The 23,489-nt window shown below is 43.3% G+C and overlaps 1 protein-coding gene across 8 annotated transcripts in view; it reads left to right on the top strand.

The window, feature by feature from the left end:
* The first annotated feature begins 4,647 nt into the window (after positions 1 to 4,647).
* Positions 4,648 to 23,489, top strand: part of LOC147422000 (NAD(P)-binding Rossmann-fold superfamily protein) — an 80,674-nt gene continuing 61,832 nt past the window's right edge. For all 8 annotated transcript variants that reach the window (XR_015186897.1, XR_015186896.1, XR_015186898.1 and 5 more), the window contains exon 1: positions 4,648 to 4,939. Coding sequence is in view for 4 of the 8 variants with exons in the window: in XM_086503839.1 (XP_086359965.1) it covers positions 4,663 to 4,939 (277 nt within the window). In the remaining 4 variants the exon portion in view is untranslated. The remainder of the gene's footprint in view (positions 4,940 to 23,489) is intronic.

Genomic DNA, 23,489 nt, shown 5'->3' with positions numbered 1-23,489 from the left:
GAAGGACAGAGAATCTTCTTTACTTCACACATGAGCTAGTGTGAGTGTGTAGGTGATAATGCCTTGCAAAAATCAGCCCCCTCTCTCTCTTGGTTGACCCCTCTTGCTAATTGCTCTTGCTAGCATCCTATTGGACCTCCCCAGGCTTAGCCAATGGCAATTAAGCAGCATAAGTGATAGCCTTCTGACATGTGTCCCCCTTTCCCCTTTTGTGAGAGCTTTAGGTAATTATTTAATTCAACTAAACTCTCATTGGACCCCTTTGCCTCCTAGCCAATAGGAATCAAGCAAGCCATTGGGCTGCTGAATGCTCATTGGTCCTCTTGGGAGACTGTCCAATAGTCTTCTAGAGAGATTAATTCTTATTGGTTGTTTTAATAAGTGATTTTAAATTAATTAAACTAGATTTACTCTAGCCTAATTCTCATTGGTCCACCTCCAAGGCCATCCAATAGGAATTGGGTACACCTTGTGGGCATCTGGGCTAGGGAGCTGACATGTGTCGCTCATTCCCTTTGTGTAAAGGGAGCTTGTGTGTGTGTGTGTGTGTGTGTGTGAGTTTCTCTCTCATCCCCTACTTGCAAGGCTTGCCCCCTCCTATGTAGGGATTGCCAAAGACTTTTGGGACACACACAAAGCATCCAATTCCCCCAATGTTTGACCTTTGGACACAACCTTTGAATTTTGGAACCTTAGCATTTTGGAAGTCTTAATAGGTTGAACCTTAGGGTCTTTTAAGCCCATTGTTGCACATGGCTCTTTTACAGGTGGCCCCACTTTGGGATCCCTATTTTCCCTCCTTTGGATCCCTAATGTGGCCGGTCTGCTAGCTTAACCAATATTCTAGCTTTTTCTCCCTTGGTACTTCCCCATATTAAATGATCAGTTTAACATGAGAAAATCATTTAGGAGAATTAGATATTGATTATTATGACACTTTCCATCTTCATTGCATCACCTAGGTCACAAGGAACACAAAGACTGTATTGTACCAAGTCTCTTGATGGGAGAATCTATAATACAAAAGCCTATTGGAGGGGGGACCGCCGGTTCCACATAAATCCGATCCTCAAATGTTGTCAAGTTCTCTAACTCTCTCTCTTGCAAAAGTATTGTTCATGCCAAGTTAATTAAGTATTATGGTTATGTTGTTACCGCTAATTAAGTTCACCCTTTATGTTCTCAAATTAGTCTCACAAAAATGTTCACTCTAATTCTCTTAATTCCGCTATTTTCAAAGTTCATAGGCCATTTCCATTACAATTTTGTCTTGTTTTGACTCTAATATTTCTTTTTAATGTTCATAAGGTATTAAGTGTATGCATATAATAAGTGTATGCATAAGTGTATTCCTAAGGTATTAAGTGTATGTATACAATAAACACATGCTTACGGCACCGAGTAGACTTTTCCAATCTACTTTGGAAGATGTGATGGCTAAGTAAAGAAATGCTTGCGACATCTAAGTCTTCCAAGCACCAATCGGAGTTAGTCACCATTGTGGAAGAATGTCGATGGGTAAAAACGGATCCTCTACCTTTCTCTACTCCATAGTCGAGGATGACTATGATTTCAAGGAAGAGTTAATGCCATGAAAATCAATTTCTACCTTTCTAAAAGTATTTCTATCTTAAATTGGCCATTTAAGTATGGGAAAGATAATAGAGAACAATTGAAGTTGATCAAAGTGCTTATAGATCAACTTGGTCAAAGGCTTGGAACCAAGACAATGAGTTTATAAAAGAGCAAGGGTAATTGTTATTTAGTTATCTTGGTCAAAGGCACAAGCCTTGATTAAAGGTACATGACCAAAGAGATTAATTAGAGCAATTATAGGAGTTTAAAACTAGTTGTGTTGATTTTAAGTAATTAAAATTACCTATTAAACTCCAAGTATGAAGTCGGGGAAGCCTTAGAGTAAAGTTAAAACTTACCAAAGTCAATCTAAATTTAGCAGGTCTAACTTTAGTAGGTTTTGAAACCAACTTCATGGTACCTCCAAAGCAATGTGCTAAGATTTTGCTTAGAAGGTGAAGTTCTAAATCCTAGTGTAAGTTTAGCCTATACTGTAGTCTGTCCTAATTTAACAGGTTCTGAATTAGCAGGTAAGCTCTAGCCTAGGTTGGCTTCATAAAGCCTCCAAAGGATAGTGCAAAGGTCTTGCACTTGAGCCAATACAATAAAAGGTGAGTCTATGGTTTTTAATTTATGCTAGGAAAAGTTAAAATCCTAAGGTTAGATCAATCCCACCATATTTTGTAAGTTGACTCTAGTCCCTCTTACCAAGTTTGGCTAGGCCACATGTCTAAGGTAGCTTGCATATACCTAATGAGTAGTTGGCAAGTGTGTGTGTGTGTGTGTGTGTGTTCACTTTCCACAAAAGGAAGAGGGAGTGAGTTGTTCAAGAATAGCAAGGTGAAGAAGGAACATGTGTTAGCATCTCTTATTGGTCCATGTAGTAGCATTCCACCTTGAGAATTTTGGCAAGTATGGAAAGGGGAAAAGATGGGGGGACTTGTGGGATTTTGGGATCTCTCTCTCTCTCTCTCTCTCTCTCTCTCTCTCTCTCTCTCTTTCATTCTTTCACACTCTCTCAAGTGCCTAAGAGAGGCCAAGCAAGTACTCTCTCTCTCTCTCTCTCTCTCTCTCTCTCTCTCTCTCTCTCTCTCTCTCTCATGGGAGCTCAAGAGATAGTCTCCATGCTCAAGCACTTGGCTATGGATGAAAATCCAAGCAGGTAAGCTGATCTTCTTCTTCTCTATTATTATAGCTCTGCTAAGAGCTTGCTCATGGAGTAAGCATATGAGAAAGTACTAATTCTTTGCTTAATAAATATTTCTTTTCACCCTCATTTACCTCTTTCTCTGCAGTTCTTTCTCCCCGTTGGGGTGTTTAGGGCTTGGGAAGGAGGGTTACACCATGTGTGGTTTAATTGAATCATGAAGTTTATCATCTTCATTGGTTTGAGGATGCTCCACAAGAGCACAAGCTTGTATTGTAATCAAAGCTCTCTTTGAGAAAATTTTAATATAAAAGTCCTTTAGGAGGGGGAACCGACTCCAAACAAATCTTGTCCTCAACAAGTTGTCCATGATAATATGTTTTTCTCTTCAAGTTATGTTGTGTGATTGGATGTTTTAATGTGCAAATGAAGCAATGAAATCAGCCCGTCACTACCTACAAATCTTCTCTAAAGAATCTTCTTAGTGAAAAATTCTCTTTTCATTAATTAATTTGGATGTGGTTGCTTGAAAATACAAGATACTCTGACATAAGGAGTATATCATCTCTTCATCAAATCCACCACCAAGAACCAATGTTACATGGGTGTTGCTGTGGCAGAAAGAACCATTCACCATCAACTTGTTACTGCAAAAACAAAGGGAGTAATAGGAACATCAGCACGAACAAAGGAAGAGTAAATGTAGTAGATGGAGAAGAAGAAGAAGGGAACAACAACAACAACAACAACAACAACAACAACAACAACAACAACAACAACAACAACAACAAAATCTACTATGTTAAGGACAATTATGTAATTTAAAAGAAATCATCTATGTGATTCTTGTACCTTTCTTAGGAGTCAAATTTTCAATAGCCATTAAGTTAGTCCTTGCCTTTTGATTGCCTTGTTTGGGAGAGGTGTGTGCTTTGTTTGTGTGGGATCCACTAAAGTGTCTTCATCAATCATCAACCATAGTCCAATCCCAAGGTCAGGATGGGATGTGGCTTAACCATCATCTGTGTGTGAACTCCCACTTTGAAGCATGTATCCATGAGTACCCATTATGAGTCTTGTATACTAGTATGTATCCCTAATACTTGGGGGGTGAGTTTTTCCACTTGCCACCTTTCATCACGTTGTGTGTCAACCTTAGGGCCTAAGATCCTATGTAAGGGGCCTCTTTGCAATCTTTTTTCATTCATGCAAATTATGGTTTTCACTCTACATTATGAATCGCTCACTTTATTATCCACCTTAATAACTTTATCAAGTTGGCAGATCAACATCATTGATGCGCTTTTAGGTCGTGAGTAGGTTGAAGTGGGGGATCCTCCATCCTCAAGGAGTCACTCCACATGATCTAGCACGCCAATGATGCATGAAAAGGAAGATCCTCAAAGCTTGTGAGAGGGAGAATACTATTCTCTCATTGGTCCAACATGTCATGAGACTTTTTCTATTTAAACGTGTGTGACCTTGCACCGCCCACCTATAACTTTAAAGCAAGATAGTGTTTGGGTGTGCTTTATTTGTGTTGTTGCAACATTTTATTGAAAACTGCAACTTTTAATTGACAAAGACGTCGAGGAAACGGTTCTAAGGGGGATTCAGATTGCGTGGACTTGCACAAGTTGCAGTGAGTTGGAGGAAGATAAATTCATAAAAATTTCACGGGCGACCTCTACACACGGACGAGGGACATGCCCACTCACTTTTCAGCTTAAAGAACGAAATGCGTTGATCTCGTGACCTTCCATCCAAGTGGCAGGAGATCTAAACATTCTGCGAAATTCTGTCAAATTCACTCTACTTGCACACGTTAGACCAGCTTCGCCTTGCCAAGATCTTCAACAGTCTCAACGAGGCCTAAAACCAACAGAGTGCCACTTCAAAAGTGGAGCCACGTGTGAAACGTGTCTTATTATTAGTAGCCTATGGTCTTCTGCCAGGTGGAATTTGGATGGCATGATCTACTAACGATTGCAGACTTGCAGACTCACTTGCGCTACAGGATTTCGCTGACGTCCATGGAACTCTTCATACGCTGCTCTGCACAGACCATCATTAGAACACCAGCAGACATTTCCGTCAGCTTCTTAGCTGGCCCCTACCTGCAGTCATCTCATCGAAAGCGGCTTTCTGCGATCACTGCCTCCAACAACCGCCAGGACAAATTCTCTTTAGGCGACCAGCTCCTTGATTATATTGAAGGTACCCATTGCTGTTTTCTGTCAGGCACGTGCCCGAGAGAAGCAGAAGAAAAGAACTTTTAATGTCGTAGGAACAATCCACAGAGAGAGAGAGAGAGAGAGAGAGAGAGAGAGAGAGAGAGAGAGAGAGAGAGAGAGAGAGAGAGATTATGACGACTCTTTGCTTTGGTTGCTTGTTGTATATTCTCCCAAGTTCCGTGAGAGGTCGTTGCTCCCTATGGCAACAATTTTCTTTCATGGGTATGAGAAGGATTTATTATGGGCGACTTCAATATTTGTTCTTTTGCAGACCAAAGTAATTTTATTGTATAAATAGTCCAAAATTTCCATTTTGGGGACTCTTTTTGTGTCCTGCTCATGGGTGCATCCTGATGATTGCAGTTTTCTCTTTCAATCAAGTCAATATTGTGGTACTTTGGAGCAGATCAGGCAGGAGAATTGTGATGCATGACAATCTCTTTTGCTGCCAATTTTTAAAAGACTGCAGAGAGGCAACTTGTTCTCTCTGACCAGTTTATCTCTTGTTTCAGAAATCATGCATCACCTGTGAATGGTTATATAGCCTTGCTTGCAAAGCTAACACCACACATTAATAAGAGCTTTCATGAACATAAGCTGTTTCAAAATTGTATGCTGTAGTTGGATCATATTTTCCGGCTTAATGTAAACAAGCAATGAATGACGGCTTGGGATTGTTTTTTTGTCAAATGTGCAACGTAATATGGCATTCGCCATGCTTCCAAAAGAAAACATGGACTATTTTTGTTGCATACTTAATTTAAAGCTCTACAATCACTACATTTGTGAGTGACAGAGTGCAACTGTGACAGAGTTTTAAGAGACTGGTTATGAGCAAGCAAGGCAATGAAAGATGATAATTGCTAGATTTGCAAATTGGGCAAGATGGTTACTGAACCTCTTGATTTATATTTGCAGTTCTATGGAGAGTGTAACAGACTTGGGCACCCCAAGTCGAGAATCTGGTGCTATACACTTCACACTTAATTCACAGTTCAATTGAGTCGACATGGCCCGACATAGTTCTATGCCCAGAGAGATTGGCCCCAAAGACTGGCGCCCCGTTCGGTATTTCTTTTTGTATTAATGCTTCAGCAAAGTACAGTTGCCCGCGGGTCTCCTCTACTCACTGGCTCATTAGCACTTGTGAGCCAGAAAGAGCCCAGGGGACTTATTAAGAGGCCCTTGGCCATGGGAAAAGCAATACATGAAAAACTGCCAAACTCAAAAGCAATTGGCTCCAAAAAGCAAGCGCCAATTCAGCCAACGCCTTCTGCGGAATTCCGTACGGCCTACCACATCAGCACAGCCAGCGTGTTTTGCGGCAATCCGTATGGCCAGCCACGTCAGCACTTCAGCGCGATTTGTGGGGTTCAGTACAGCCAGCTGCTGGCCATTTTAATTTGTTCTAGTGTCCCCCGGGCCTTGTCGGCAGGTGCCCATAAGTTGGGACACTTATGTGGCATGCCACGTCTTCTGTTTGTGATAGAGAGTTAGTGGGTTCTTCTTACGTGTTAGCACCTGATGTTCACCAAGCATGTTCTAGCATTTTGGGATTAGTGAAAGACCAGTTCTCTTTATATAGCTGATGCTCTAGATGTAGCCATAACTGAACAGTGAACCAGAAGTTGGAGTTGTACTTCATCATCTTCCGAATGACAAAGTCATCAAGCATGTGATAACATATTGGGATTATTGGAAGACCAGTTCTCTTATAAATGTAGCTGATGATCTAGAGTTAGACATAACTGAACCAGAAGTTGGACTTGTACATATTGGGATTATTGGAAGACCAGTTCTTTTATAAATGTAGCTGATGATCTAGAGTTAGACATAATTGAACCAGAAGTGGACTTGTACTTCATCATCTTCCGAATGATAAGAGTCCAGGTTGCAATGGCGCCACTACTTGATTGTTTCAAAGATACGTTGATTAGTTACATAACCTTTGACAATCCTTTGCTAGTAGATTTGGCATTTTGGCAAAATGCCTAATTCTTGGATGCTGGGAGTGATTAGGCTCTTGCCCAAATTGCCTTCTCCCTTAGCTTTGAGACATTGGTGGCCAATCTCTTTGATGGGTTACATTTCTAAGATATCCCCAAAAGTTCTTGCAAATAGGCTAGACAAGCCATTCTCCAATTTGATACATCCTACTCAATCTGGATGTTTCAAGGTTTGAAATATCTTGCACAATGTCATCAATGTCCAATTAGGGATAGATTATGCACACGCAGCCAATCTAAATGCTTCAAGGTTTGAAATATCTTGCACAATGTCATCAATGTCCAATTAGGGATAGATTATGCACACGCAGCCAAGTATGAGGTGGTAATAATATAGTTGGATCTTGAAAAGGCTTTTGATTGTGTTCGTTGGTCTATGTTAAATCCCCTAGCGATGTTTACCTTTAGCAGTGGCTGCGTCTTTTGTTTTTATGAATGGTGGAGTTGCCAACCCTTTCGATTAGACGCTCTTTGAGAAAAGGATAACTGCTAGGCCCTTTGCTGTTCGCTTTGGTCATTCATCCCACGCTTACGCTACTTACTCGTCTAGCTCAACAAGGCGCAATGGTTGGATTGACTCGACAACAGGCAAAGAAGTGGTGGGTCAGGCATATGTTGATGACTTGTTAAGTTTTTGAGGTAAAGATTGTTAATATTGATTGGGTTATGTTTACTTGGCTATTGTTTACCAAGGCATTTGAATTACATACAAATCTAGAGACATCTTCTCTTTTTACTTGTGCATGGAGGGATTGAACACCTTGATTGGCAAGGTTGTGCAGTATCAATGTCTCAAGTTGGTGATGTGGCCGGCCGCCATACAGTCAAACAAGTGATAAAATTATGGGCCTGCCCTCATAAAGCTTAAAGAGGTTTAGGGTCAAATAGTCAAAGAGAGAGAGAGAGAGAGAGAGAGAGAGAGAGAGAGAGAGAGAGAGAGAGAGAGAGAGAGAGAGAGAGATGAAATGTTATATTAAACGTTTTCAAAAGGCCAAAATGATCTATGAGGCCAAATAGATACAATCTTGGTGGATCTAATCCAATGTCTGGGTACAAAAATAAAAAGAAAGTGAAGTAAAGTGAAGTGAAAGACTAAAATCATCATCATCAGTGCTCAACAATGCCCGACATCGGGCATTGTCCGAGAAAGTACTGCATTGGTCGCTGAAGAGCTTCGTCAATGTCGACCTCTGTAGGTGTACTGGGCGTCTGCCATGTTGTGCTAGAATAGTCCCGATCCTCTGATGGAGCTTCCGTTGATGTCGTGGCCGCCTCGTAGACGTGGGTGTCTAGCTCTCCCGAGCTCAATGGCTCTGTCAACTAATATACCTTTGGTATAAGTGGGCTCTGAAATCTGTAGTGGAGCATTCTCATCTGGCTGCTGAGTCCTTGCTCTAAAGAAGTCAGTAATCTCCCTCTGTGAATCTCTCCCATTGCCTGATCCCCTCAAGCGACTCTCCGTGTGTCTGCGCAGCTCTAGCAAAAACAACCCGAGGCATCTTTGATTGTGATATCTCATGACTCTAGCCAATGGTCCAAAGCCCTCTCTGAATAGACAATGAAAGCAGCCTTGTATCTCATAGTATACCGGACAATGACAAATGTGATGTAACTCTGTCTCTGGCTCCATATGACACAACTGTCATATCATGGCCTCTGCTGGTACTCTCCTAAATCTGCCGGTCTCAATCTCTAGCTGATGCGTTGATGTGCGCATCTGACCAATGGCACATCGTATCTCATAGGATAAATGAGTGTCCATGACATGATGAGCAAAAGGATGCCAATGAGAGGGCCGTGCTAAGGTCCATGGGACCAACGAGGCCATCTAAATGGTGTGTTATTGAGGAAAAACGGACAAGCCATGAGACTAACAAGTGCTATGGAGAAAGCACAGCCCATGCTAGACCAACAACCACTACTATCAGAAAAAAAATCCAGTACCAATCAAGTGTATGTATTCTGCAGGACAAGTGGAAGAACGGACCATAGTACTAATTATGTCCTATAATGAAGCTAGTTCATCAATTGTGGTAGTAGAGGAAGAATGGTATACTCAACCACAAATTGCCATACCAAAACCAGTTTAGCAGGCACCTTCAAAATAATCACCCATGTATTTCATTGCAAATCAAGAGACCTAGGCCACCCATGATGAAACAAATGCCTAAACCACAAATGGGGAATTACCATGATTGTGGATCAGATGATCATTGAAAAAATGACTGCCTGAGGGGTCATTTAAGACCCCGTGTTCTTTAGTCCGGGGGGGTTGGAAACTAATGGATTTGCAATGTTTACCCAAATACCGTATTGTATTTATGGGGTACTCGTTTTTGAAAAATCAATTTGCACTGGAATCTTGCTAGATCCCACTTTTTACTCAAATGTTGTGTGTGGCGACTTATCTGCTTGGTAGACTAGTAGTCCATCCATAGATGATGGGTGTTGAGTTGCACCTCTCTCTCTCTCTCTCTCTCTCTCTCTCTCTCTCTCTCTCTCACGTGACACATCCCAACCCTATGTGTCCGTGGACAACCTACACCATAGCAGGGTTCCCGTCAATCAAGTCAAGTTTAGATTAGCAGTGATATGGCACTTTTGTGAGTCTATTCGTAGACCGTGCATGCCCAGTCACTTAGCATAGATTCATATCCTCCTGTTGCACACAGCATGATCATCGGAATTCCCATTAGAATCCATTAGCATCAGTTAGGGGAATTTTCCAGTGCATTTAGCCTATTTTCCTATTTATTGGGATTTTCACTTATTATTTTTAAGTGACTTTCCAACAAAAGTAGGTAGGGCAATTTTGCTAAGTTAATATATAAGCAAACCCAAGTTAGCACTTTTTGGCAGAAGAGGCAGCAGGAGCTTCCCGCTCAACAGGCAACTTCTCAGCAGTACCCCCCTCATGACCCCCCATCGCCATACCTCCCACTTCCTTGGCGTTTTCACAGAGCATCAGCATCGCTTGAAGTCTTCCCCCTTCTGGCGTTAGTCCCTTGCAGATCAGCCACCCTTGGTGTTTTCCCGCGCCAGAATCACCTCAAGCCTTAGCGTTTTTGTGCCTTTGCAGCACCAGCGTTTTTGGCAAGAAAAGGTACAGCCTAGCGTTAGTAAATTCCAGCCACATAGCATCAGATCTGGATCGTTTCCCAACCATCAGAACCTCAGCCATGACAGCGTTTTGGTAGCAGATACTCAGCCAAGATGGACAACAAAACATCAACATTTTGCTAGCGTTTTTGCAGCAGGTCAGCGTTTTTGCTTTCAGCCTTCATCGACAGCAGATCCACGCAGTTTTCAGCCTATGCACAGTAGCAGATCAGCCCCCAAGTTGGTTGCAGATGCTCCCCCATTTTCAGCCATAAAAACGCAGCCAAACAGTCATTTTCAGCCACCAAACAGTCCCCGAATTCAGCGATTAGAAGATCCCAGATTTCAGCCATCAAGTCGTTGTTGTCACCACCGTCGTCGTCATCGGCATAGTCCCATTGCATCAGTCCATTGCATTCGCATTGTACACCTTTGTGCAATCAAAGTAGACCACTCTTGCCGACGAGAGTGGGGCCTTCGGAGGAGGGTTTTACAATCTCTCGGTGTCGTATCTCTTCTCTCTCCTTCTCTCAGTCTCATTCACTTGCACGCACAATATCCACTCACTGTGTTCGTGATCATAGCACTCTCCATAAGACGGAAAGCTCTCTCTTTCCCTAAAGAACTAAAAGGAACCTTGAGCAATAAAGATCACTAATCTTGAGAAAATACAACATTCATTCCGTTGCACCTAACACACTCTCTCTCTCTCTCTCTCTCTCTCTCTCTCTCTCTCCCCCCCCCCCCCCCCCCCCCCCCCCCCTACCTACAAAGCTATTAGCCAAAGTCATAAGGTGTTTGGTGGGAGCAGTTGCTCAAAGCCCTGTGTGGCCATGCAAAGGGGTAGGTGTTAGTGAAGGCGAGGTGATACACGAATTTGCATACAGGCGGAGGGTAATGAATGCAGTATGCAACATGACTCTATTAAGGAAGCACCCAAGAAGTGGGTAAAGTTCAAAAGAATCTTCACTTCGGCATGGTTAACGGATGAGTATGAAGAGGACGTCATCATGGCTTGGCATCATTTGAGGATGACTAAAGAAGACACTTTGGTTACTTATTGTTGTGATGATGTCCTCTTCTCACTCTTCCATTAATCATGCCAAAGTGAAGTCTTTTGAACTTCACCCATTTCGTGGGAGCTTCTTGTGCAACAACAGGGTCACCACCATGTCTGTGCATTTCCTTTCAGAAAAGATGCGGCCTTTCGTACCTTTGACGCTTGAGAGAAACCTCCACTAGAATGGGTGATGTCAAACTGCTGTATGAACATAAGAGCTCGGTAGGCATCCTTGAAGCCTAAAAAAGTATCAAAGTGTACCGTTTGACCCCCATCCTTAAACTCTTAGGTCTTCTTTCTCCTGTTCTCACCGTTTGAATTGTCAAAAGAGGAGACAATCTTCTCCCTTGAGTTGCTAGAGTGGTAATGCGTGAAGTAAAGATCTCACACTATTCAGAGGCTTATTGCATGTGCCAAGGAAGGCTTAGGTATGCATTCAGGCGCTTTGACCTAACTGATGGAGAAGCCATAGTTCAAGTCAACGGGAAAGGAGTCTTTTAAGGAAAAGAAGAAGGGCTAGAAGCAGTAGAAGAGATCCATAGGGATGTGGTGAATAGGGACATATCTTCTAGAAATGTCCAAAGAAAGAACTGGTTGATAGTCCATCAGAGAGTTCCGAAGAACCAAGGGAACATGCTGGTAGCTCATCAAAGAGTTTCGAAGATTTAGAACGATGGTGCTAGTGGACTGGCCAGAGCAGCAACCAATAGGTCCGAGGGCACAAAAAAAAGAACGGAAGGGTAAGCTAGGTGCACCGATAATTTGGTCAAGGGCAGGATGTTTGTAGGTGCAGCGGAAGTGATTGATGGTGAGAGCTTAGGATGAGTGCTCAATACATACACAAGGTTCATTTTACTTATGAGAGAGATGTGCAATAGACCTATTGTGAGGGAAGTTTCTGTGAGTGATGGAGAGAGAAAGAAGACTAACACCAGATGGGGTCCCAAACCCCCTCCAAGGGCCCCCCTCTCTATTGTTAGAGAGGTGTTTGCTTTAGATTGCCCTAAGGCTGATTTAATGGATCTAGATGGTGGGATGTTGATAGATCTGGTAATGCCGATGTCGAGGGTGCTGATGAGGATGAGAATGATGGGCTGAAAACTGGAAAATGCTAGCTGATTTGAGGGTTGAATCTGAAAACGCTGGTGCCATGGCTGAGATCTGCAACTTTTGGAAAGCCAGGGCTGAACTTTGCTGGTGATGCTAATCTGCTACTGTAGGCTGAAAACGCTGGTGGGCCGAGTATGCTGAAGGAAAATGCCATGGCTGAATTGCTCAAGAGGATGGTGAAAAATGCTAGAGGATCTAGGGTGCTGATGGGCTGGCTGCCCATAGGGTATTGATTGATGATTGAATGGAGTGCCTAGGGGTCTCTTATATAGACCTTGCAAGACAAGTCACGTGCGCATTGCACTTGAGCCACATGGACAAGCTACTGCTAACGCCAATAGGTGAGGTAGATTGTCACGAAGTGATGATGTGGCATGACCACCCCCGGGCAAAAACAATACAGACAGGTGCTGACATGGCAGAAACCGTACGGACATGTGCTGACATGGCAGAAACAGTATGGACATGTGCTGATGTGGTAGTACGAACAAGCTGACCGTACGGACCTCCGCATACTGTGCTGACATGCTGCTGACGTGGCAGATTGTACGGAATTCCGCTTTTTACGCTGGTGCTTTTTATGGCAGCTTTTAGAGCTAGTTGCTTTTGGGAGCCAGTTGCTTTTGAGTTTAAGCTTTTGGGCTCTGCTTTTGGCATCCCTTGTATGAATAAAAAGGACCCAAGGGCCCCACTCTTCAGAGCATCTGGATGCAGAGTTTGAGAGTGGAGGTTCCCGACAGGAGTTGTACTTTGCTCAGAGATTTAATAAAATAAAGAAATACTGAAAGGGGCGCCCCAATACCTCCAGGCACGGAACTGCGCCGGGCCATGTCGTCTCGAATTGAACTGTGATTTAAAGTTGTGAATTATTTCAGCGAATCTCTCTCTCTCTCTCTCTCGTGTCACGAGAGACTCTAGACTTGGGGTGCCCAAGCCTGTTACAGTGGTATGAGAGCATCAGGCGTGTGTTTTTCTCAAAGCATACCAGTCCTATCAAAGAGCAGATAGGGCACTTGGGCACAATTTTGCAAGTTGTTTTTGAAGAATCTTCGTGTCCCGACCCCGGACTTATTAGCCACTCCCACGCTTATTTCATCGCGCATCGGGCGCCCTCTCGTCTTCATCGCTTTGTCTTACATGGCATAAGCCATAAAGAATCCCAGATTACACATGGGTTCTCGTGGAGAACCTGACAGAGATAACACTTCGTAGCGGGAAGACAAAGAAAAGTTGAAATCCGACGCGGGAATTGAAGAAAAGATTGGAGATTTGGGCAAATTTTTTCGACGGAGAAGTTTGCTAGAGCGAAGTACAAGCGTTAGCTGCAGGTTGACACGTGTGTGAAAAGATTGATCCGGAGAATTGCGAAACACTTGGAGAATTATTTGATTGGTGAGATTCACTCGAGATGGCATGAGGCCATTGATTTTTCTCTAAGGATGGAAGGAAAGCTAAAAGCATAGACGAGTGCAAAAAAAGCGGAAGCTTTATTCGTAGAAAGAGCTGGACAAAATTGTTGACTAGAAGATGAACCAGTTATTGGAAAGGATACTTATTGTCAGAGATTTTTGGATACTTTTCCGATCTCTTCTTTCAAAAAGATCAATTTTAAGGAATAGACTGAGAGGTTTTGTTGTAGACTCCCCAAAGAAATTCGAGACTATTGTCTTGAGAAGAAGTCAGAGTCCATTCAACAATTGATGGGACATGCTAAGCGGGGATCCGCTATGCATTTGGGTAACTTGACTTACCCACCATATGAACCTTCGACCATCAAAACAGAAACAGACGATAAACAGATATACGAACTTGACTGATTGAAGACCAAAAAGATGAATATTTCAAAGCAAGAAAGTGTTTTGAATGTGGAGAACAAGGACATATCACTGCATAGTGCCCCAACAAGGCACAAGAATCAGGATGACTGAGAGAATGAAAGTACAACGGGACGAGGAGATACTGTTCCAGAAGAGATTTTAGATAGAACCTTATGGATGAACTAGCATTATTTTGTTGTATGAATTTATGGAATAAGACTTTTTGGAAAAAAAAAGATCTTGAATTTTTTTAATTGAAACCGATGTTGAATGGAAGAATCTGTTATTTGTGAGCACATAACACAATTATGAATGAGATGATAATGATGATTTTGGAGCGGTGATACCTCCTTGATGAATCTGAATTGAAAAAGAGCGAGAAGATACTTGTTCAAGAACAGATAATGACTTTCCAAGATAGGAAAGAGAAAGGTAAAGTGAACGGTGGATCTTTGATAAGAACCATCCGGCATTGAATGCGAAATGAATGGAGGAGGACCTAGTAGGGATTTGGAACTTTACCTTGACGCTTTTGGTCTAGCAATGGATATTCCAAAAGTTCCCATAGATCAGTGGGTTGAATCTGGTGCAGGCGGGACTGCACAAGAGAGGAGTTACTCCACTTCTTTGTCACAGATTATCTAGATTGAATAAAGTCACTGATTTCCCTTTGGGTTTCAGGGATATTGATGGGCTGATAATATTCTGCCGAATTGACTTTATGAGAGAAGTACTTCGACTTGGGATCCCCGAAAATGATTTCTCGCACATAACAGTGCTTGAGGCGAATGATTACTGGCACACGACAGTGCTTGAGTTGAAAATCTCTATAGACATGATTGCAATCTATGGGATTAGTTAATCCGACATTAGTAAGGTCCGATGCGGATCTAGATGCGGTTACTAAATACGTTGCTGGCTGTCATGGTCTGAGATTTGGAATGAATTTTTCTGTGATTGATGTGTCGTGTGATTCCTTTGATGTCATGTGTTGTGATGTCATGTGCAGTGATGTGACTGTCGTCTTTGTACAAGTGCTAGATGTGTTGTGTCTAGTGCGTCGGTACCTAGAGTCAGTGTCTGTTGAAATGGTTTATGGCCTCTGTCTGTTTTGCAGGCGTAATCGAGGGCGATTACAATTCTTTTAAGAGGGGGGTATGTCACAAAGTGATGATGTGGCATGACCACCCCCGGGCAGAAACAGTACGGACACGTGGTGACGTGGTAGAAACAATATGGACATGTGTTGACGTGGCAGTACGGATAGCTACTGATGTGGCGGAATTTAGAAACAATACGGACATATGCTGACGTGGGAGTACAGACAATCTGACTGTACGGACCTCCGCATATTGCGCTAATAGACTGTTGATGTGGCAGATTGTACGGAATTCCGCTATTTACGCTGGTGCTTTTTATGGCAGCTTTTGGAGCTAGTTGCGTTTGGGAACCAATTGCTTATGAGTTTAAGCTTTCGGGGCTCTGCTTTTGGCATCCCTTGTATGAATAAAAAGGGCTTAAGGGCGTCACTCTTCAGAGCATCTAGACGCGGAGTCTGAGAGCGGAGATTCCCGACGGGAGTTGTACTTTGCTCAAGATTTAATAAAATAAAGAAATAGCGAAAGGGGCGCTAGGTTTTGGGGCCAATACCTCTAGGCACGGAACTATGCCGGGCCATGTCGTCTCGAATTGAACTGTGATTTAAAGTTGTGAATTATTTACAATGAATCTCCCTCTCGTGTCACGACAGATTCTAGACTTGGGGTGCCCAAGCTTGTTACATAGATACAACGTCCTTAGTTTGATTTCATCGGTTTCTTATTTGCTCTTATCTTTCCCCATGTTCTTGACTTCTTTGGTTCTTTGTGTTCTTCGCATTGGGTTTGTTTGGGTTTACGTATGTTGGCTTGCCACTCTGCTATCGACTAGGTCTACTAGGAAGCTAATCTAGTGGATCTCATTAGGGTCTCTGGATTTGCTGCTGGCATGTACTCCATTATGCAGGAATGTCCTAAAGTACAAGTCTCGGTTCAAGATGTAGGTTTTCGTCGTAAGTTTGTTGTGTCTCCTCTCTCAGGGTGTGATATGATTGTTGGCATGAAGTGGTTTCGTGAGCTTAATCCACAAGTTAATTGGACCAAAAAACACTCTCTCTCTCTCTCTCTCTCTCTCTCTCTCTCTCTCTCTCTGTGTGTGGAGCCTCTCCCGTGGTCATTCCCTGTGAGCAAAATATTCTTTCTTTGTCATTAATCTCTCACTTTCATGTTTTGAAAGGGGATAAAACACAAAGTCCAGTAGCATCTCTCAATACACAATCAAATAGTTCATGAAAGAATCAGACCTTGCATAACAAGGAACCTGTCTCTGTCATTCATTCTCAGAAGCACGAGAATCATTTCTTGTATGGGAGAGATTTAGTAGTCAGTAAGGATCTTTAAGCTCTCAAGTGGCTCCAGCCCATGCCTAGTGCATTTTGGAGAAACCATTCACAAGCTAGATGGTCCCAAGTCTGTTGAGAATTTGGTGGTTTGGTTGATAATGTTCCTAGGAAAGACAACCCACTTGCAAACGCGTTTAGTTATGAAGGACAAATCTATTAGAGTTTTGGCATCTCAAGTGACCTGCCCAATGTGATTTCATTATTTAGTTTGTCTTTTAGGTTTTATTTTACTTATTTGTCAAAGTCTAGGTAGGGCAATTTACCGAGGTTGCTATATAAGTAACCCTTAGCCCCCATTCTATACACATCAGTTATTCATTGCCAAGGTTGGTTGGTTCAAGAGACTGTGTGTGTGTGTGTGTGTGTTTGTGTGGTGCTTTCTCCCCTTGGTCTCTACGCTTCCGCATCGTCGACTTTGACATGGTATCAAAGCATAGTGCTCCATGACCTTGGGCAAGTAAGGCAACATCTTGAAGAGGACTTGTTGAAGGAAGGAGCTCTAAGTGGTCGAGAAACAGGGCAAGGAGCGTGGAGCTCAAAAACGCTCATAGTAAAGCCTCAGTGTGGAGCGTTTAAAAATGCTGGAGCGTTTTTTGCCTATTTACATCTTGAAAGGCATGCAAGCGTGGAAGGCAAGCCAATGAGGCATCTTCAAACGCTAAGGGAAGCTGAACTTTAAAAAGCTTAGGTCTTTGGCGTTGAAGAGGTGGAGGAGCTTCGCGAAGTCGCATTTTAAAACTCTCAGGTCTTTGACGTTTTCCAGTGCCACGGGCGTTCTGAAGTCAAGCAGGCGGGCAAAAGTGGCGCCATTGTTTTGAAACTCTATCCCTATTGTAAGGTGCAACGGAATGAATGTTGTATTTTCTCAAGATTAGTGATCTTTATTGCTCAAGGTTCCTTTTAGTTCTTAGGGAAAGAGAGAGCTTTCTGTCTTGTGGAGAGTGCTATGATCACGAACAAGTGAGTGGATTGTGCGTGCAAGTGAATGAGACTGAGAGAAGGAGAGAGAAGAGATACGACACCGAGGGGTTGTAAAACCCTCCTCCGAAGGCCCCACTCTCGTCGGCGAGAGTGGTCTATTCTTTGATTGCACAAAGGTGTACAATGCGTATGCAATGGACTATGCAACTTGGTCTATGCCGACGACGACGACGACGACGACGACGACGACGATGACGATGACGGCGACGACGACGACGACGACGATGGCTGAAATCTGAGATCTTCTAATTGGTGAATTTCGAGACTGTTTCGGTGGCTGAAAATGACTGTTTTGGCTGCGTTTTCTTGGCTGAAAAATGAGGTTTCTTAGGGCTGAAAACTGATGGTCTTTACAGGCTGAATCTGCTACACTTTAGGTGAATGTTGCCGGTCTTAATTTGCTGCTGAAATCCAAAAACGCCAGGGGCTGAAATTGGTCCTTGTGTCGCCGGGGTTCTGCAAATGCAAAAACGCTAGGCTGATCTGCTGTGTCGTGATGACGCCGGGGCTGATCTACTGTGCACAAATCGCCAAGGCTGATCTAATGCAAAAATGCTAGGTCTTCTGTGGAGAAAACGCCGGAGTAGTCGCGAGAGTTGGTCTTGCAGAGAAGTTGCCTGTTGCTCGTGCTGCCTCTTCTGCCAGAAAGTGCTAACTTGGGTTTGCTTATATATTAACTTAGCAAAATTGCCCTACCTACTTTTGTTGGAAAGTCACTTAAAAATAATAAGTGAAAATACCAATAAAGAGGAAAATAGGCTAAATGCACTGGAAAATTCTCCTAACTGATGCTAATGGATTCTGATGGGAATTCCGATGATCATGCTGTGTGCAACCGGAGGATATGCATCTATGCTAAGTGACTGGGCATGCACGGTCTACGAATAGACTCACAAAAATGCCAGATCACTGCTAATCTAGACTTGACTGAACTGACCGAACCCTGCTGTGGTATAGCTTGTCCACGGACACATAAGGTTGGGATGTGTCACGTGACATCCCCTCCTTTTCAAAGTGAGGTACTGGTACCGAACTGTATGGCATCGAGGGAGATCGCCAACAGCATCCGGAATCCGGGAAGGGACTCTTCGCCGGCCCACTCTGCTGTGTGGGTTGAGCGGTACTTGCCCTTCATAAAGGTCTGCAACGCTTGCTTCTTTGGGCCGCGCCGAAAGCGACACAAAGTCTTCTGAATCTCCTTCCTTGCTTCAACTTTGTCTAGAGTCCTGCTTGTTTCGTCTTTAAGAATCTCCATGGCTGAAAATTCCTAAAACAATCTCCAACACAAAACCATGAACATACCCATTCCATGTAAAGTGAAGGAAAAAAATCTTGTCTTCTCTAAAGACTGTGTATGCAATGTCGATGAACATAGAGACGGAGTGACAATCCGTTTATCAAACACATGCAAACAATGAGGTCGAATCTTTTCTGTTTGATCGAAATCAATCAACTGTGGCAGATCCCAATGGAAATGCCCATGCTTGGTGCTCATACTATCATGTGCTCTTTCGGAAACTGTGTCATGCCAAGGAAGCGACATGGAATGTGACTTCCTTACATACAAACTTTTCAGCTTTTCATGCACAATCCGCATACATTCGTGCTCATCCATGAGAGAAACGTGCTCAACATACAATATGTCATGCCTAGAAAAAGGGATCACATAACGATGCTGACTAAAATACAGGAAACCTTCACGAATGAAACATTCGAACAATGCGTGCGTATCAATCATGCGAACACATAATACTTCCTGTGAGGGCTCTTTGGACCAAGGCTCGAGAGCCAAGATCGCTTCTTCTTGAATGATCGAATCGTCTTGTGGGGGTTCTTTGGACCTCGACTCGAAAGCAAAGATCGGACCTTCGTGATTGATCGAATCTACAACGAGGTTAGCTTCGCTAGAAAAAGCATCAACTAACACATCATCCTTGTGAACGATCACATCTTCTTCATGCAACTCATCATGCTTGTGAGAAATCACATCTTGATCATGCAAATCATCATGCTTGTCATTGTCATCCAAATCATTATGCAAATCATTGGCATCCAAATCATCATGCTTATCATTGTGCTTCAAATCATCATGCAAGTCATTGTCAATCAAATCATCATCATGCTTCACACAATCATGCAAATCCTGTGGGTCATGCTTTGGAGAAGAAGAAACGGAGAGTGTCTCCTTTTCCCGAATTTCGTGCATCGGTGCTGGCACTTGAGAAAAGAGTTGCAACAAGGCGGCTTTCCTTTCTTTGTACTCATGCTTTATGGCTGCCATTCTTTCTTCGTGTTCACACTTCTTTCTGCTTTTCTTTCTGCATTTCTTGCTTCTCGTTTTAACTTCTGTTTCAGAAAAAATTGCTGCAAAGCCTCCATAGGAGTTAGTGCAATCTTTGTCGTAGATGGGAAAGGGGGAGGGTCGGAAAAACCTCCCGGTGGGGAAAATTCTTCTTCGCCTCTCTCATGCTCATCACCTCCAAGCGAAGTATCCATTCCGCTTCGAGTGATGATCATTCTGAAGTCGTGGGTTCTTGTGGGTTCTTGGGGGTCTTGGGTTCTTAAGTTCATGAGGAACTTGGGTTCTTGAGGTTCTTGAGGTCCTTGATTCGTGAGAATCTTGGGTTCTTGAGGTGTTCTTTCGCTTGCAAATCGCGTTGAGAAGGATCTTCTCTTCACCCGAGTTCTACCCTTTTCTGCGGGCGCACCCCTTGGCGGCCTTGCGCTCACACCAAGGTTGCTTTTTCTCACCTCACGTCGATTGGCCGGCCGCTAAGTGCACGGTCCACTCTCAATGAGTGAAAAGAGACACAAGGGGAGGCTGGACAAGCCCTTCTTTCTTGGTATTCTTGTCACTCTTCAACAAAACACGATTAGGAATCGCCACGCCCAAGTAAACTTGGGTTCGTGCGAACGCAACAAGCAAAAAAATTCTTGTGGTTCTTTCCTTGAGTAATGCAGAACACTTCCAAAGCTCTGATACCAATGTTAGGTGCAGCGGAATGAATGTTGTATTTTCTCAAGATTAGTGATCTTTATTGCTCAAGGTTCCTTTTAGTTCTTAGGGAAAGAGAGAGCTTTCCGTCTTGTGGAGAGTGCTATGATCACGAACAAGTGAGTGGATTGTGCGTGCAAGTGAATGAGACTGAGAGAAGGAGAGAGAAGAGATACGACACCGAGGGGTTGTAAAACCCTCTTCCGAAGGCCCCACTCTCGTCGGCGAGAGTGGTCTATTCTTTGATTGCACAAAGGTGTACAATGCGTATGCAATGGACTATGCAACTTGGTCTATGCCGATGACGACGACGATGATGACGATGACGGCGACGACGACGACGACGGTTGAAATCTGAGATCTTCTAATCGCTGAATTTTGGGACTGTTTCGGTGGCTGAAAATGACTGTTTTGGCTGCGTTTTCTTGGCTGAAAAATGAGGTTTCTTAGGGCTGAAAACTGATGGTCTTTACGGGCTGAATCTGCTACACTTTAGGTGAATGATGCAGGTCTTAATTTGCTGCTGAAATCCAAAAACGCCAGGGGCTGAAATTGGTCCTTGTGTCGCCGGGGTTCTGCAAATGCAAAAACGCTAGGCTGATCTGCTGTGTCGTGATGACGCCGCGGATGATCTGCTATGCACAAATCGCCAAGGCTGATCTGATGCAAAAACGCTAGGTCTTCTGTGGAGAAAACGCCAGAGTAGTCGCGGGAGTTGGTCTTGCTGAGAAGTTGCCTGTTGAGCAAGGTGCTTCTGCTGCCTCTTCTGCCAGAAAGTGCTAACTTGGGTTTGCTTATATATTAACTTAGCAAAATTGCCTTACCTACTTTTGTTGGAAAGTCACTTAAAAATAATAAGTGAAAATACCAATAAATAGGAAAATAGGCTAAATGCATTGGAAAATTCTCCTAACTGATGCTAATGGATTCTGATGGGAATTCTGATGATCATGTTGTGTACAACCGGAGGATATGCATCTATGCTAAGTGACTGGGCATGCACGGTCTACGAATAGACTCACAAAGTGCTAGATCACTGCTAATCTAGACTTGGCTGAACTGACTGAACCCTGCTGTGGTATAGCTTGTCCACGGACACATAGGGTTGGGATGTGTCATGTGACACCTATTGGCCTTGGATGCTGCGTTTTGACATGCTGTGGATATATTGACAGCTTAGTCTTCAATAGTAGCGAGCGCAAGAGCGTTTTCAAAATACTAGAAGGGATCATCGGCAATTTTGCTAGTGGAGGGTACTAGCAACAAGCTGCTTCAACGACGCCGAGCCAGGATCAATCATCGACTGCAAAAGCGCATTACATCGGGTGTGCAGCTACTTTGTGATTGCCTTCATCTACGAGGCAGAGGGGCACTTCTCTCGTAGTCTCAGCGTTCCTAAGACATGCTCGACTCTGAGTTCCTACCTACGTTGTGTAACGCCCTACCGACGGCGTTGCACCCTTGCAGTCCTTCGGGGTGCGTAGTAGATTGGGCAGCGCTATGAGGGTGGGTGACGCTAGCAAGGACTGCCCACAATTGCATTTTGAATGCTTAAGGCAACGGGGGGTTCACATGCATGGCATGAGAGACCCAAATGAAAAGACAAGAGGTGGTTCCCATGGAAACCTCAAGCGAAGCCGACAAACCAACACCAACTATTAGCTATGGATGATGCATTGTCCAACATCCAGTTTGCGGCCTATGCACCGATGGGGTAAACAGTGCTCTTTATAATTAATTTGGACCCTTGTGTTGGAGTTCAAGTTATCGGTGTTTGAACCCGTAGGTTGGAGTTCAAGGCAAAGGCACATGCATCTGGACAAGGAACCAATCAGACGTATCTTAAACACTATGGATGAGTGCACCAATCCATTGTTGTTGGTCCGATTATGGACAGAATGTGTTTCAAAGTTCATTATGTGGAAAGTATTTTGGACGTGATGTGTTCATAGTTCATGAATGGGGATTCTTGGACGTAGTGGGCCTATAGTTCAATTTTCTAAAAGGCGACTGATGCTCAAGATGGCATTCTTCTAAGGTACAAAGTTGAGGATTAGCAAATCCGAGGTGTATCTTATCCATGTTAGCTTCTTCATCGACTTGGTCTCACTATTGATGTCCACTATGAACTGTAGAGAGGGTGTTACGAGTTTTGGCATCTCAAGTGAACTGCCCAATGTGATCCCATTATTTAGTTTGGCTTTTAGGTATTTATTTCACTTATTTGTTGAAGTCTGGGTAGGGCATAGTGAGGTTTCTATATAAGCAACCCTCAGCCCCCATTGTATTCATATCAATTATTCATAGCCAAGGTTGGTTGGTTCAGGAGACTCTCTCTCTCTCTCTCTCTCTCTCTCTCTCTCTCTCTCTCTCTCTCTCTCCCCTTCCCCTTGGTATCTACGCTTCCACACGTCGACTTTGACAAGATCTTGGCTCTCAAGTTGAGGTCCATAGCACCCATTCAAGAAGTATCTTTTTCTAGCATGAAAAGTAAGTATGCATATTTCGAGTGTCTCATTCATGACGGTTTCTTGTATTTTCATCACCGTCTTTGTGTGTTACCTTCTTATAGAAAAGCCATATTCCACAATGCACATGATTCAACAAAGAAGCATGAAGATCACTTTAGAAAAGGTAGAAAGTTTGCTTTCACGGAGTACACAATGTTTCACCATTGTTTGTCATGTTAAATAGTTTTGCATGCTCATTCCTTGGAAGGACAAAGTCATAGCACAAGTATTAGCACGATTGTCCATCAAGCATTGGTATTGCCTTTGTGGTTTTCCAAAGTCGATTGTGTTATGTAGAAAAGTCAAGTTTAGATCACCTTTTGGCCAGGCACTCTTTGGAAAATTTGGCACTCTGTTACATTTTCCATCTGCATTCCATCCACAGTCTTTTAGGAAGCATAGTCGATCTCCAATCATGAAAAAGATAAAAGATGTGTCTATGAAATTGCGGATATCTAACTCATGGTCAATGCACACCATTTTTTGTTCTTTTTGGTTGAAGTTGTTTTAGGGAG

The sequence above is a fragment of the Adiantum capillus-veneris genome, chromosome 27 (assembly GCF_014529385.1).
Source record: "Adiantum capillus-veneris isolate H3 chromosome 27, ASM1452938v2, whole genome shotgun sequence".
NCBI lineage: Eukaryota > Viridiplantae > Streptophyta > Polypodiopsida > Polypodiales > Pteridaceae > Adiantum > Adiantum capillus-veneris.
Note: the sequence above shows the minus strand (reverse complement) of the source record. Positions and strands in the feature narration are given on the sequence as shown.